This window comes from Phyllostomus discolor, chromosome 7, assembly GCF_004126475.2.
Source record: "Phyllostomus discolor isolate MPI-MPIP mPhyDis1 chromosome 7, mPhyDis1.pri.v3, whole genome shotgun sequence".
NCBI classification, from domain to species: domain Eukaryota; kingdom Metazoa; phylum Chordata; class Mammalia; order Chiroptera; family Phyllostomidae; genus Phyllostomus; species Phyllostomus discolor.
The window spans coordinates 33135521-33151310 of NC_040909.2; the positions used below are offsets into that span (position 1 = coordinate 33135521).

Consider the following 15790-nt stretch of genomic DNA (forward strand, 5'->3'; position numbering starts at 1 on the left):
GAATAAACAAAGAAAACTCATTCCTGCCTTGATAGAGCTTACATTCTTCAATTAACATCGCATTTCATGCCTCTAGTTTTTTAATTCTTGTATGTACCCTTACCAGGGACAGAACCCATGACCTCGGCACAATGAAACGACACTCTAACCAACTGTGCTACCCAACCAGGTCTCACACTCCCAGTTTAAAAAAATAATAATAATTCAACACTAAATACCACCTTATCTATGTTTCACCTTTAGAGGAAAGGGTAATTAGATAGAATTGCTCGCAATCACTGTGATTATTCCCATAAATTTCATTCATTCATATATAAACTTATCATGGTTGCTGCTTCCCCAAACTCACCAATGAAATTAATGTTGCTAAATACAATAAACATTTCTTGAAAGTTAACAGGCCATAATATTTCTTTTCATTTCAGATACCTTTTCTGTCGCTATGTTCCTTACCTGTTTAGTGTTACCTTAGGTCTCTGTTGAGTATCTGTTCTTCTCAATATTTATTTTCTCTTTTGAGTGATTTAATTTACTTTTTTAACAACCTATTCAGTCATTAATTTATTGCCTCTCACCTCCAAATTCACCCTTATTTGTCCCATTTTCTGATGCTGGAGCTGGACCCTGTAAATATTTCTTTTGTCATGTGCTACAATGTTAGGCTTTGTAACTAGAGGCCATTGGAGGAACACTACAAATCACAGCATGGAAGGTCTCTCACCACTAAATCTTCTCTCACCACTAAAGTACCTGTTACCTTCATTTTCTATTCCTGTGTCCTTAGTACTTTTACTCCTCTTAGTAAACAGCCTTACAACCATTTCTGTGTTTGAATTTATACACAAATTTACTTATACTTAATTAAATTACTTTAGAAGTTTTAGATTTACAAAAAAAATTGTGAAGACCGTACAGAGGCTATACATCACTTCTAGTCACCTCTATTATTAATTCTTACCATTTGTATAATACATTTATTACAACTAATGAACCAATATTGAACAAAAGTCCATACTTGAAATTTTCTTCATTTATGCCTAATGTCCTTTTTCTTTTCCAGGACTCCACCCTGAATACCATATTACATTTACATCGATTTGCTTTGAAATCCTAGTAACTGTGACAGTTAAGACTTTTTTAGACTTTTCTGATTTTTGGTGACCCTGACAATTTTGAGAAATTACTGGTCAGGTATTTTGCACAATGTTTCTCAACTGGGTTCATTTGTGGGTCTGCTAAAGACTAGATTTGAATTATGGGTTTGGGAAAAAAAGATGTGAGAGATAGTATCATTTTAAAGTTCCTCATATCAAGAGTACATATAATCACTACTACTGTTGACTTTAATGAGTTGGCTGAGGTGTTGTTTGTCAGGTTTCACCAATGTAAAATTACTTTTCCTCCATTTTCCACACTGTACCCTTTCAAACAAAGTCATTACATGCACTCACATTCAAGGGGTGAGGGCCTGTACTCCACCTCATTGAGGGAGAAATACACATATTATTTGGAATCCTTCAGTATGGGAGATTTGTCTATTCTCACTCATTCATTTGATCATTTATACTAATGTAAACGAATCAACATTTTTTATACTTTAAATTATAATCCCAACACTATTTTATTTTGTTGATCAACGTGTTTCAACTTTGGCCATTGAATGAGCTTCAGTTGGTTCCTATGTCCATCTGACATATTCCCATCAGTGTGTGTTTATGTATGATTTTTAAACAATCTGTATTCATAAAATTTTCTCTTCTGTAAAGTTCAATGGGTTTTGACAAATGCTTATGTCATTTATGTATGTTTCTGTTATCACAGATGATGAAAGTTTTGCCACCTTAAGAAAATGTCTGTGCTTCACCCATTCAAACCTCCCATTTCCCCTTGACAAACACTGAATATTTTAAAATCATCAGTATAGTTTTGTCTTTTACAGATAGTCATATAATTGGAATTACACAGTATGTATCCTTTGCAGACTGGCACCTTACACTTTTAACAATTTACATTTAAGACTCATCCATGTCTTTCAGTAGGTAAATAACAAGTTTCTTTCTAATTCTAAATAAGATTCCATTGTATAAATGTATCATCACATTTTGTCACTGATTTACCTAATGATGGATATCCCAGTCACCAGTTTTGGCCAATTAGCCATAAAGCTGCTATACACATTCACATCCAGGGTTTTGTATGAACATAATTTTCAAAGTAGTATAAACACCCAGGAGGACAATGGCTGAGTCATTTGCTAAAACTATATTTAGCTTTCTACAAAACTGCCAAACTATCTTCCGAAGTGGCTATACCATTCTGTTTTCGCACCAGCAAAAAGTAAGAGTTCCTGCCGCTTCACATCCTTGCTGTGAGATTGGTATTGCAGGGTTTTTGGACTTCAGCCATTCTAACAGATATATAATAGCATCTCATCTTAATTTGCAATTCCTAAAGGACTTTTCAATAATTAATAATTCTTCACATTAACTTTTTCTGTTCAAATTACTGGTGAGGATTTTGTGTTCTGAGTGGACCTTGATAATTTTCCATGTTTGCACTGTCCAACATGGAAACCACTAGGCTCACGAAGCTAAAAATATGGCTGGCCAAAAATGAGATGTGCAGTAACATAAAATATCCACAAACTGTTGAAGATTTAGTACAAAAAAACAGCACATAAAAAGTACAAAAAATAGCACATAAAATAACTCTACTTTTATATTGATCATATGATGAAATAATGTATCATATATTAAGTTAAATAAATTATATTATTAAAGTTAATTTTACCCATTTTGTTTTATCTTACTAGAAAATATTAAATTGCAGGCGTGGCTTACACATCTGTTGGACAAGGCCATTCTATTCTAACACTGTAATAACAGTAATCTTTATAACAGAAAACTTAATCCCATCACATCCCTGTTTATTTAAACTCTGATCTTCTATAACCCTCATAAACCATCTACTTAAAGTCCAAAAAATTCCTCGGCAAATAAAGAGATCAGTTATTACCTGTTCAATCATCTACTACACATGAATCTTTACAGCCTACAATCCTGCTATACTGATCAATTTAAAGTTGCCTGAAAAAAATCATTTCACACATTCATTCTGTTAGGCTGGACTCTAAATCCTGGCTCCTCCTAACAAGTCTTGTTTGGGTGCTCCTGCTTTGGAGTAAAGACATCTTCTTAGTAGTGTGCATACATGCACATGTGTATGTATGCATGCATATATGTATGAAGAATACAGAGGGAAATGGTTAAGTGTCATTACTGAACAGCTAATACACACACACACGGCTCAAAATTCAAAGGATGATTAAAGTTATACAATAAAACTTGCCCACCTGGCTCTCAAGCCAAAATCTTCTTTCCTAAGAGGAAACTAATTAATTCATCCCTATATGTCCTTTCGAAGACATTTAAACATAATAAAAACAAATGCAAAAAAACTTAAAGACATAAATAAATGGAAACCCATCCCAATCATATGAATTGGAAAACTTAGTACTGTTAAAATGTCAATACCATCCAAAGTGATCGACAGATTCAATGTAATCTCTATCAAAATTCCCAATGACTTTTTTTTTTTTTTTTTGCAGAAATAGAAAAACCTATTCTAAAACTCGAAGAAAATCTCACAGGACCTGGAAGAGCTGAAATAATCTTAAATAAAGAACAACACTGAAGGACACAAAATTACTGATCGCAAAACTTACTACAAAACTACAGTAATCAAATCAGTGTGGTAGTAACATAAAGGCAAACAGAGATCAATAGAAAAAAGAGCACAGAAATAAACCCTCACATACATGGTTAAATAATTTAAGACAAAAGTGTCAAGTCCATTCAATAGGTAAAGAGTAAACAGGCAACCCATAGAGAATATATTTGCAAATCATGTATCTGATAAGAAATCATAAAACTCAACAACAAAACAAACAACAGATTGGAAAATGGGTCAAGGACTCACATGAATAAACATTTCTCCGAAGAAGATAAACAAATGGCCAATAAGCACATGAAAAGATAACCAATATCACTAATCAATAGGGAAATGCAACTCAAAACTACAAAGAGATGCCACCTCAACTTACTAGAATAACTATTATAAAAAAAGAGAAAACATGTCTTGGAAAGGATTTGGAAAAATCAGAACTCTGTGTTTTGTTGCTAGGAATGTGAAATGGTATAGTCACTGTAGGTAACCACATAGCAGTTCCTCAAAATATCAACAAAAGAATTACCATATGATCCAGCAATTTACACATCTGGGTATATATCTAAAAGAACTCAAAGCAGGGTCCTGAAAGCTATTTATATACCCAGAGAACACTGTTCACAACAGCTTAAACCTGGGAGCAATCCAAGTGTCCAAATGTGCCATATGCATACATTGGAATGTTATTCCGTCTTAAAATGGAAGGAAATTCTGTCGCATGCTCCAACATGGATGAACCTTGAGGACACTATGCTAAGTGACATAAGTTAGTCACACCAGGACAGATTCTGTATGATTCCACTTACAGGAATTTAAATCATTAAGAATTAATAAGTTAATAATAAACGTAAAAATTAAGAATTGTTGAGTTATTTCAAAGGGTAATAATAATACATACATACATAACCCTTTCATTGTGATTTGCCAGGCTCCCTTCCCTATACTTTTTTGGCCACATAGGTCAGGCCATCTGTAGTCCCATTCCTGGACAAGGACTCAAGGTGCTCTCAAATGAAAGAATGGATTACATTCTACATCAAACTTTCTTCGTAAGTCCAGTTCTCATGTTGTGCCACCTTAAGAACCGAGTCTTTGCCTGAATTTGCTGGTTAACAATGCCTTTGTAATCTAGTCAGTTATCTCATCTACCTTAGTTCCTCTTGAGCTAGTCCTGTCCTACTATTATCAGCTTAACCCCACAAACTTAAGTCCTGTCCTTGAATCCCAGGCCATTAGGTGGGATCTTCACAACAGACTGCCAAAATACATACACACTTAGCTCTAGCATAGATATAGCTCAGCACAGATCTTTAAATGCTTACTGATCCTAGAGACATATTTTCCTTGGTGGAACAAGATCAGCATACTCCATCTACCCCAACAAGTCCCCACTTAGGAAATCTTTCATCTATTAATAGCTAGTGGAACTCTTCTAAAATATCTGCCTCAAACTAGTGGTCATGTTTAGTTTCTGTGTTTTAACTAAAGGAGTCTCACTTATTCTACCTTTCAAAATTTGTGCCCAAGTGACACATATGTGGTATTACTGCCAAATACACATAACCTAAATGTAATTATGAGCAAATGCAAGTTGATTAAATTTACAGAATACAAGGTATTAGGAAACAGATTTTTTTCACTCATGCTACACAACTTTTATTTCATTCATCATGCAGTTACCATGTACTACACACATAAAAATGCTGATCCTTGCACGTAGCACAACACAACTTTCAAAGAGGTTATAGTATTTAAGATTTATTTTTCAACATCCTAATACAATTTTGTCAATTAGTGGTGAAGAGGAAACACTCGTATTTCTTTTCTCATAAACAATAGTGTAAGAAAGATTTTTATGGACCACAAGGTTAGTGACGTGAACACTAGGGTCATGTGTTCAATACTGCAACTAACTCAAGGGAAACAGTAGAGGGAAAAAGCTATTCATGAAAATCTGTAGAAAAATAAAACTACATACCTGAAAAAAAGCCTGCCTCAACATATTACATAATGAATTTCATGGACAATATGCTCAGTCACAAAGATATACATTCTTCACTGAATCTTTATGAAAATGTTGCAATCTACTGTCAGAATTTTGATTAATCCTCAGGACAAATGCTATACTATAACTACATAGTACTTAATTTAATGTATACCTACGTTTCTGGTAAACAGTTTTAAGTACAAGTTAGCACTGCAGTATAAGAAAATTTAACTATTCGAAATTACACTACTGCAAAGCTCTATATAAGATACACTGCAGTATGAATGTGCTAGAAGCTTTAAGAGACAAGACAATGTGGAGAAAGGGCAACTCTTTTGCACTGTTGGTAGGAATGCAGGTTTGTGCAGCCAACTACAGAAAGCAGTATGGAGATAACCTCAAAAAATTAAAAATGGATCTACCTTTCGACCTAGAGATTTCACATCCAGGAATATATCAGAAGGAACCCAAAACATTAATTCAAAAGAACATAAGTATCCCTATGCTCATTGAAATGTTACTTACAATCACCAAAGTATGGAAGCACTCTAAGTGTCCATCAGTAGATGAGTAGATAAAACAACTATGGGACATTTACATAACAGAATACCACTCAGCCGCGAAAAAGAAGAAAAATTTTACTCTTTGTGACGGTATGGGTAGACCTAGAGAACATTATGCTACGTGAAATAAGTCAGTTAGAGAAAGACAAATACCATATGATTTCATTCACATGTGGAATCTAATGAACAAACTGAACTAACAAGGAAAACAGAGACAGACTTACAGATAAAGAGCAGGGTGACAGCTAAGGTAGGAGAAGTGGTGACAGGGGGATGCAGGGATTGCACAAAAAGGGAGGAGGACTCTTGAACATGGACAATAGTGTGGTGACTGTGGGGAGTATAAAGGAACTAAATGGTATGAGGGAAAATATAATAAAAATTTTAAAAAACAGAGTATATGAAATACTTAAATGAAAAAAAAAGAGGACCTACTTCATAGTATTGCTGTGAAGATTAAATGGCACAAAAAGCATCAGCTCAGTGCAAAGCCCAAAGGAGAAACGCAGAAAACAGGTATAAGTGAAAAGAGACATGTGAAGCATTAATAAAATTAATAAGTATTATAAAGAATGGTGCCCTGGCTGGCGTAGCTCAGTGGATTGAGCGTGGGCTGGGAACCAAAGTGTCCCAGGTTCGATTCCCAGCCAGGGTACATTCCTGGGTTGCAGGCCATAACCCCCAGCAACCGCACATTGATGTTTCCCTCTGTCTGTCTCTCTCTCTCTCTATCTCTCTCTCTCTCTCTCTCTCAAAATAAATAAATAAATAAATCTTAAAAAAAAAAAAAAAAAGAATGGTTACAATGTATGTTTTTTCCTCTGTAATTTTTTTCCTTTAAATAAAGGTGGGGGATAAAAGCAACTGTAGTCAAAATGGTAGAAGTCACCTTTCTATCCTTTTTTTTTTAAAAGATTGCCCTGCAAAAGTAAAGGGTATGAAGTTTCACTGAAGCTCATTAAAAACTGTGCCAAAAAGATAAACACTGATGGAACAGCAAACACATAAAAAAAAAGTCCTAAGTCACCACAAAGGACATAAAACTGGTTAAATTATACAATCATTAACTAATAGGTAGGTCTATTTGTGTCATAATTCAAACCAACAAACTGTGTTTCAAGCAATAATGTTAACGAAATGATTATAAACTTTAAATTGGTTAATTGGTTATTTGGTGATATTAATAATATTGTTACCTTGAGACATGATAATGATACTAGGGTGATGTTAAAAAGAGAGAGAGAAATTAAGGCTTTATCTTTTAGTAGTACATGCTGAATATTTAAAGATGGAATGATGTCTAGGATGACCTTCAAAATAACATGGGAAGAAAAGGATGGGAAGAGAGATAAAACAAGATTGGCCATGACTTAATAACTGCTATAGCTGGGTAATGGTTACATGAAAGGTTCATTATACTGTTATGCCTCCTATAAAAAGAAACTGAAATATTCTATAATAAAAACATTTAAAGAAATAGAATAAAAATTACTAATGACAAACTACATCATAAAATTAATGCAGAACAGCACAAGCCTTAATTCCTTGACACATTCATACTATTGCCTCTAAGAACTTATGCTGCCTTAAATTAAATGACTCATGTATTCAGAATAAAGATAACCTTCAATGTAAGAATACCTGGAGGTCTTCTAAACTTCTCAGTCATGTGTGAATGAAAATATATTATGAGACTGGCCCCAAATCCCAAGCTAATGCTACCAAAGTACACACATAGGAGCTCACAAGAAATCAGAGTTGCATCTAAAAAGCAAGAGAGTCATTACTAACTATACCTCACATTCCACGTTAATCACCTCCATGCCTTCTCATGGACTACCATTAATTTACAAGAGAAACATGGGGAGCAATAAAAATACTATAACCATTAACTTTTTTCCCATCACTGCCACAACGATTTATGAAGTTTCTAAGAATCGTTAGGATGTCACTAAAAGTACTGACAGTACTAGATAACAGTTCAAATCAAGCCCTTTTATTTGGTAACCATTATAGAAACAAAGACGACAAGTATAATAATACATACTGGAGGCCGACCAGGACGACCCCTTTTTCTTTTTCCTTTGACCTCTGTTTCTTCAAGTTCGCTGCCAGCATCAGAATGAGCAGTGGTTTCATTAGTTGAATCCCTAGAAAATGTGATATATTATTTTAGTGAACAAATTAATTCATTAATACAATTCAGTTTTGTTCCACTACATTCCTTTACCTCCTGTTATACGGATGATTAGAAGTGGTTTATACTTCTACTTTAGTAAATCAAAAATGTTATCCTTCCTGTCTAATATCCCATAACGATACTGAGTGAAATGAAGCTAGCAAACAGAGAAGTAAAGAGGAGGAAATAATTGCAAATGGCAGCCGCCTGACAAAATATAAATGTAAAATACAGCTGAAAAAAACTAATTCCTCAATATGAAAAGATAAAGGTTTGGGAAAATTTTTATTTACTTTATGAAATCATGAAAGCCAGTAGTGTGCTGGTAAATGTTCACAACTGGGCTTCAACCCCCCCAAAACAAACAAACAAAAAACAAACAAAAACCCCCCTACTTTTTCAGACTATAAGACGCACCCCTCCATTTGGGAGGAATAATGGTTGTTAATGCTGCTGTTGAGTTCTGTTCACATTTACATTAGTGAAATATTAGGTTATTTATGTTATTAAATATTTTACCATATTTTTTGCTTCAAATTTTTCCCCTATTTTCCTCTTCTAAAACCTAGGTGCATCTTATGGTCCAAAAAATACGGTACACATGCACATAAACAATTAGAAATGTTACCGATATAAAGGATGCATAGCATACAACTTACAAACAATAATAAAGTATGTTAAGTTTTTATTTTAGAGAGGGGTAAGGAAGGGAGGAAGAGGGGAAGAGAAACATGGGTGTGAGAGAGAAACATCAACTGGTTGTCTCTCTTATGTGCCCAGACTGGAAGTCGAACCAGTGACTTTTCACTTTGCAGACCACCACCAAACCAACTGAGTCACTTCAGTCAGGGCAAACTACTCTTTTGGAATTTACTCTTTATGGTAAATTCCATACAGCTCACTCATTCACATAAAATAATTCTGATAATTTTGCCAAACTATTGTATTCAGAACTAACCCAGGGTTGCAAGGGATGAACAAATAGGGATTTGGCATGAAAGATGGTCAATAGCTTTGTTATTTCAAGTGAACAGAATACAAGTGAAATGACAAAGACATATGGTAAAACTTAATTCATTGTTCAATAGTGTAAAACTTTACTGAATTGGATAACAGTTCTCAAATACCGGAAGAATACTTCAATTATTTGTGCTATGTAATTGCTATAGACCCAATACAAGTTTAATCTCCATTAGTAACAATTTCTCCATTATCTATGGAGTCTACAGACAACTAACTGACAAAACAATAAACTGAGCTCTGATTTACAGTATTTGCTGATTTTCATAATGTAAGTATTGCCACCACTACTGAATAGAGTTGGGAAGTAATTAACAGTACACCACCAAAAGTGTTTCCACCATACAAATAGAATAGGTGTAAACAAAAACCTAAAGAGCATAAAGTAATATGTAAAATAATTAGAAAGTGATGAATTTTGAGTATTATTTTATTTTTAATATTATTTACTTAATTTTAAGTCAGTATGACTTAACTTTTTATAATGGCTATGTTATATTTAATCAGGGTCACAAAATTCCTAGAAATTTGATGTTCAGCTCTCCAGTCCAGTACAAGCTGGCTCTAGCACGGCATTGAAAAGGTATAGACAATGTGAACAAGAACTTCTTCATTAAATTCTATATTGTTAACTATATATTATCAATAATTCTGACAATCTGTCACTCAAGATTTTTAACTACATGTGTAACATTTTTTTTAATGCTACCTCAAGTTCACCAAATACAACATGTAAAATTAAGTCCAATAATGATTTATTTCTAATTCTCTGCTCATGGCAATAATCACTAATTAACCAATATATTAAGTCAATGCATACATGCGCTTTAAGTTATTATAAAATGTATTGTTACCACAGCACTATCTTGTCTTGATACTCAAATTATTAGAATTACATCAATCTTCCTCGTGCCATTAGCCAACAAATCCTTCTGAACTGTCCTCAGTATAATAATTTTATCTCTCATTCTTCCATGATTATTACCCATAATCACCACTCCCTGAGTTAATCTTATCTCCCTGCTTCTCCTAGTTCCCTTGTCCAAGCCATTCTACACAGTGCTGCCTGTAATATTCTTATGTTATTTTACGTCTCTGGCTGCAATTCTTAAAAAGTAACCTATAATAGTACCTAAAACTATAAATAATATTGATCTAATTCAGAAATCATCAAACATTTTCTTAACTATAGTGTAAATATTTTAGGTGTGGAAGTCTTAACATCTCTGTATCTACTACTCAATTCTGGCACCATAGCATGAATGCAGCCAGAGACAACACATAAATGAATGGATGTGGCTGCTGTCCAAAACACTTAAAAACAGGCATCTGAGTCACTAGTGGTAGTTTGTCAATCCCTGGTCTAGTTGATCTTACTTGTCTCTACTAAAGAACAATAAATTATATTGCTTTTTCTGCTCACTACAGTTCAAATAGACTATGTTTAACATATACTGTGTGCCAGTGCATACAAAACATGCACAAAAGCCTAGTAAGAAAACATATTATTTTCCCAATTTTACAGATGAGGTAACAAAAAATACGAAAACCTGATAATCTTGTCCATAGTCACATACTTAGTAAGTGACAGAGTACACTTACATATCAAGGTAAACTTGAATTCTCTATCTCCATGTCAGAATAATAGAATGTGAACATTATGTTTTGTATTTCTCTTATGTAAACAGAATACACTGGTGCTTTTGATGCTTATAGAAATATCTAGGCAACCACAGGAGCAGGTTGGTTCCAGCCTATAATATATGACCCATTAGTGAAACTAATATATCCTTTAACAAGAGTTTACTAACAAAAGAGAAAAGTACAATTTGTTTTCTGACTTTTGCCAACTGCAGCTTAAAAAATGACAGCTATTACCAACAAACAACTAATACACTCCAATTAGTAAATGAAGGTATGTTTATTTATTAGAATATATGATAATAAATTTGGGGTTTTTAAAAATGTCAATAGAGAAGATACAGAATACAAAGAAGAGCTGTACTTTGTCATACCCTAACTTGAATCCCAATCTGCAGAATAACATGGTTAACAGTTTGATCAATACTTTTCTATAGTGTTTATGTATATATCAAAATATAAAGTATCTATATTTCCATTTTTTTAATTTTAAATAGGAAAATTCCATACAAATACATAGGATTCCTGAATGGTACTCCATAAAATCTATAAAATTTATTTAACTACTTCCCTATCAGTGAGCACTTAAGACTGTGTCTAGTTTTGTACTATTACAGAACTGAACAACTGTCCTTCTACATTAACTCTTATTACACCCAACAAATCTTTCTCTAGGATACATACTTTAGAATGCTGGGTGTCAAAGGGTATGCAACAAAATGCTCTACACAAATCCTGCAAATAGCTAATATTCACATTTGTAAGACTATTGGCAATAATCAAGAGAATGGAAGAATCCCATCAAATCTTCTATAAATGACTTTTTTAACTCCCTAAAAACTCTAAATTCTGTCTACTTCTTTCCATTCCTACTGTAATCACTTTAGTCCAAGTTGTCATCATGTCTGGCCTGGATACTGCAACATCCTCCTCCTAAAAGGTCTTCTTCCTTCTATTGCTGCCCCTTCCAATTTAGTCACTATACTGCACTAAGAGTGATTTTCCAAGTATATGTCTTATTGAGTCTCTTCCATGCTTAAAACTGTACAATAGCTTCCTACTGCTCCTCAGAAGACAAACACAAATTCTTAATATGATTTAGCAGGTTCCTGTACAGTATAGCCCCACTCTATCATAAGCCTTATTTCATTCCACTCTTATTATCAACTAAGAAAAAAGAAAACAGCTTTAATTCAGTACCTCAAATATACCATAAGTCCTCTAAGGGTCTTTGCACATGCCATTCCTTCAATCTGAAATTAATATGATGATCCCTTCCTTCCCTAAACCCTCCCTCCACTTTAGACTAAGTTGAACTATCTCATCCTTAGAAAAGAAAACTAAATCAAGGCATGTGTTCAAGTTCTCATAAAGTCTTCTAATCTACCTTCATAGCACCAAAGTCATTTTAGATCCATATAGTTGCAATTACTTGATCAGTATCTAATGGCTACAAGGACTGAGTCTCAAAAACCTAGCATACTTCTTGGTACAGCAATATGTGGTAGAATATACATGATAATTGATAACATTTGACGATGCCTAATAGTAAACAGAACTATGATGACAAAATTATTGGCAATTATAACATCTAAGTAAGCCAAGAAATAATGAGGTCACTCACTACAGTGACCCTTGTAGTGCCTACATTACAAAAATCATTGTTGAAATGAACATGAAAAATGACTGGATCAAAAAAAAAAAGACTGGATCAAGAGATTTGTTTTTGAGAAGTTCTTATTGATTAATTTCTAATGTATTATCTTCACTTTACAAATGATGTAAATTAAAATTTAAAAATACTAAGAGATATGTTTCCTTTCCTTGCAATGCAGACACAATACTGATGGATAGATGGATTAAACAAGTTAATAATGTATACTGTTAATTAACCTGGTAAAATCTTCAGAAAATTGTATATCTTCAGTAAATGCTTCTGAGATTTCAACTTGACCAAGAGTACCATCTCCAGCTAACAGACTGAAAACAAAGTTCATTTACCTACCTCACAGATCACCACTATCCAATCCTATAGTCATAGCACAGGTTTACATTCAGGAAAAACAAATTCAGTTACAAAACATGTGATGTTGATATAATTTCTCTTCAAATACACTATTTATTTAAATACCAGTTATGCTTCATATTCAATCAAAGAAATCCTAAATACCTAGCAGTATGCTAGGAGCTGACCATACAAAAACAAGGCACAGAGGTGCAGTTTAGGCAGAAACAATAAGAAGAATTATAAAACCCTACATGTTAAGTATAGTGCTACAAAATGAACAAACAAACAAAAAAAACCCCTACAGAGTATTTACTACAGGATTTCAGGAGGGAACCTACCCAAATTTTGAGGGATCAGAGCAGCTTTACTGGAGACATGACACTTAAGCGAAGACCACAAAGGGACAAATGAGTTCACTGGGTAAAGGCAGAGAGGTGCACAGGCATTGCAGGCAGGATGATGATAAACAAAAGCTCAAGGAAAAGAAAAAAAAAAATCATGTGGAGACCTCCAAATTCAAGTAAAAGACTAATACAGAAGCTTTAGGTAAGTAACTGGAAAAAGCTGAAATTGTATCTTCTATTTTGGGAGGGAAAGAAGGTAAGTACTGATGACTTTTCAAGCAGTAAAGCAGTTTGGACAGCTTTTTTGTCTTACAACTCTGGGAAAAGCCAGGAGACCAATGGGAAGCCAACCACAGTCTCTTGGAAAAGCACATTAAAAAAAGTATATAAATGAACTGGACTGGCAGGGGGAAGTGAACACACAATACAATATAGAGATGATGTATTATAGAATTATACAACTGAAAACTTTGTTATTAATTAATGTCACCAAATAATTCAATTAAAAATGAAGATTAAAAAATTGTCTTCTACACTCAAAAAATAAATTAGGAGGGTAAAAATATAGAGATAATTGCATGAATTGTTAACCTCTTTTATTATATCGAAACTTATTACACAGAATTGTGGTATGCAGATTCCTAATCTGCATCCTAATCTGCATCTTTATGAAACCTATAAAAACATCTGCCATTACACTAATCACATTTCCCAAGAAATCCAAAAATTACACCCAATTCTATATATGTCCTACAACTCCAACAAATCTAACGAGGTGTCACCAAAAATGCCAAATGGTTTGTCCTTCATTGGACAAACTTTTACTTCTGGTTTAACAACCTCAATCTCAAAGAACACAAGAAGGAGGTGGGAGGTATGTTAGGGAGACAGAGTGATACAGTATAAAGGTCTACAAACATTTTCTGTAAATGGCGAAACAAAATAAATATGGTTTACAATCTATTCTCTATCACAACTTGTAGCACAAGATCATAAATAATCAATCTGTAAAGGGATGAATGTGGCTCCGTTCTAATTAACACTTTATATGCAAAAACAAGCAGCACGACGGAATAGGCCCATGGTCATAGTTTGCTGACCTTTTTTTTTTAAAATATTTTATTTATTTATTTTTTAGAGAGGGAAGGGAGGGAGATAGAGAGAGAGAAACATCAATGTGCAGTTGCTGGGGGTTATGGCCTGCAACCCAGGAATGTGCCCTGACTGGGAATCGAACCTGGGACACTTTGGTTCCCAGCCCGTGCTCAATCCACTGAGCTACACCAGCCAGGGCTAGTTTGCTGACCTTTGATATGACACAGCAACGTCATTTTTGTTCAATATCAGATCATCATTGACATTATAATATCAAAGGCCATGGAGAGATATAACAATTATATACCCTAATAGTTCTTAGAATTCAAACATATTGCTTGATTATCAACGAAGATACTTGATACTTGATATGTCTCATTTTAGAGAGCATTTTGACATAGAAAAAAGGTCATATATTTTTTAAAAATAAGAAAACTACAATACTTACTGTAACACTGGTAACTCTGAAGTAATCATTGCTGGAGAGGTCTTTCCACAATGGAGCAAAAGAATCAAGTGCTGTACAACTCAAAACTTTAAAAATAACCTCCAGGCAATCCTGTTAATAAAAAAAATATTTTTCCAGTTTTAATGAGGTATAATTGACAAATAAAACTGTACGGTATTTAAAGAGTACAATGTGATTATTTTATATACATGTTCACTGTGAAGAGCTTCCTCACAAATTAATTAACATATCTATCACCTCATATATTTACCTTTTGGGTGTGAGAACATATAAGTTCTACTCTCCTGGCAAATTTCAAATATACAATAAAGTGTTATTAACTATAGACACCATATTATACATTAGATCCTCAGACCTTAATCCTCTATAACTAAAAGTATATGTGTGTGTGTGTGTATATATATCTCTACACCGACCTCTCTCCATTTCCCCACTCCACAGTCCCTAGAAATCACTTTCTTACTGTTTCTAAAATTCCAACTTTGTTTTTCAAGATTCCACATATAAGTAATATAAGTATTTATCTTTTTGTGTGGCTTATTTCATTTAGCATAATGTTCTTCAGGTTCACCCATGTTGTCAAATGATAGTATTTCCTTTTTTAAAAAACACAGAATGACAGTCGTTGTATACTTCTATACATAAACATACATATGTGTGCGTGCACGTATATACACCACATTTTCTTTACTCATTCGTCCACAGACTTTATTTCCATACCGTGGCAATTTGTAAATAATGCTGCTATGAACATGGGA

The 15790-nt window shown here is 33.8% G+C and overlaps 1 protein-coding gene across 2 annotated transcripts in view; it reads right to left on the minus strand.

The window, feature by feature from the left end:
* STAG1 (stromal antigen 1) overlaps window positions 1-15790 on the minus strand; it is a 381447-nt gene that overhangs the window by 262372 nt on the left and 103285 nt on the right. For both annotated transcript variants that reach the window (XM_028518410.2, XM_028518412.2), the window contains exons 2-3: window positions 15012-15122; window positions 8324-8426 (exon numbers count right to left, since the gene is read on the minus strand). In XM_028518410.2, the coding sequence (XP_028374211.1) occupies window positions 8324-8426; window positions 15012-15040 (132 nt within the window). In that variant the 5' untranslated portion in view covers window positions 15041-15122. The remainder of the gene's footprint in view (window positions 1-8323; window positions 8427-15011; window positions 15123-15790) is intronic.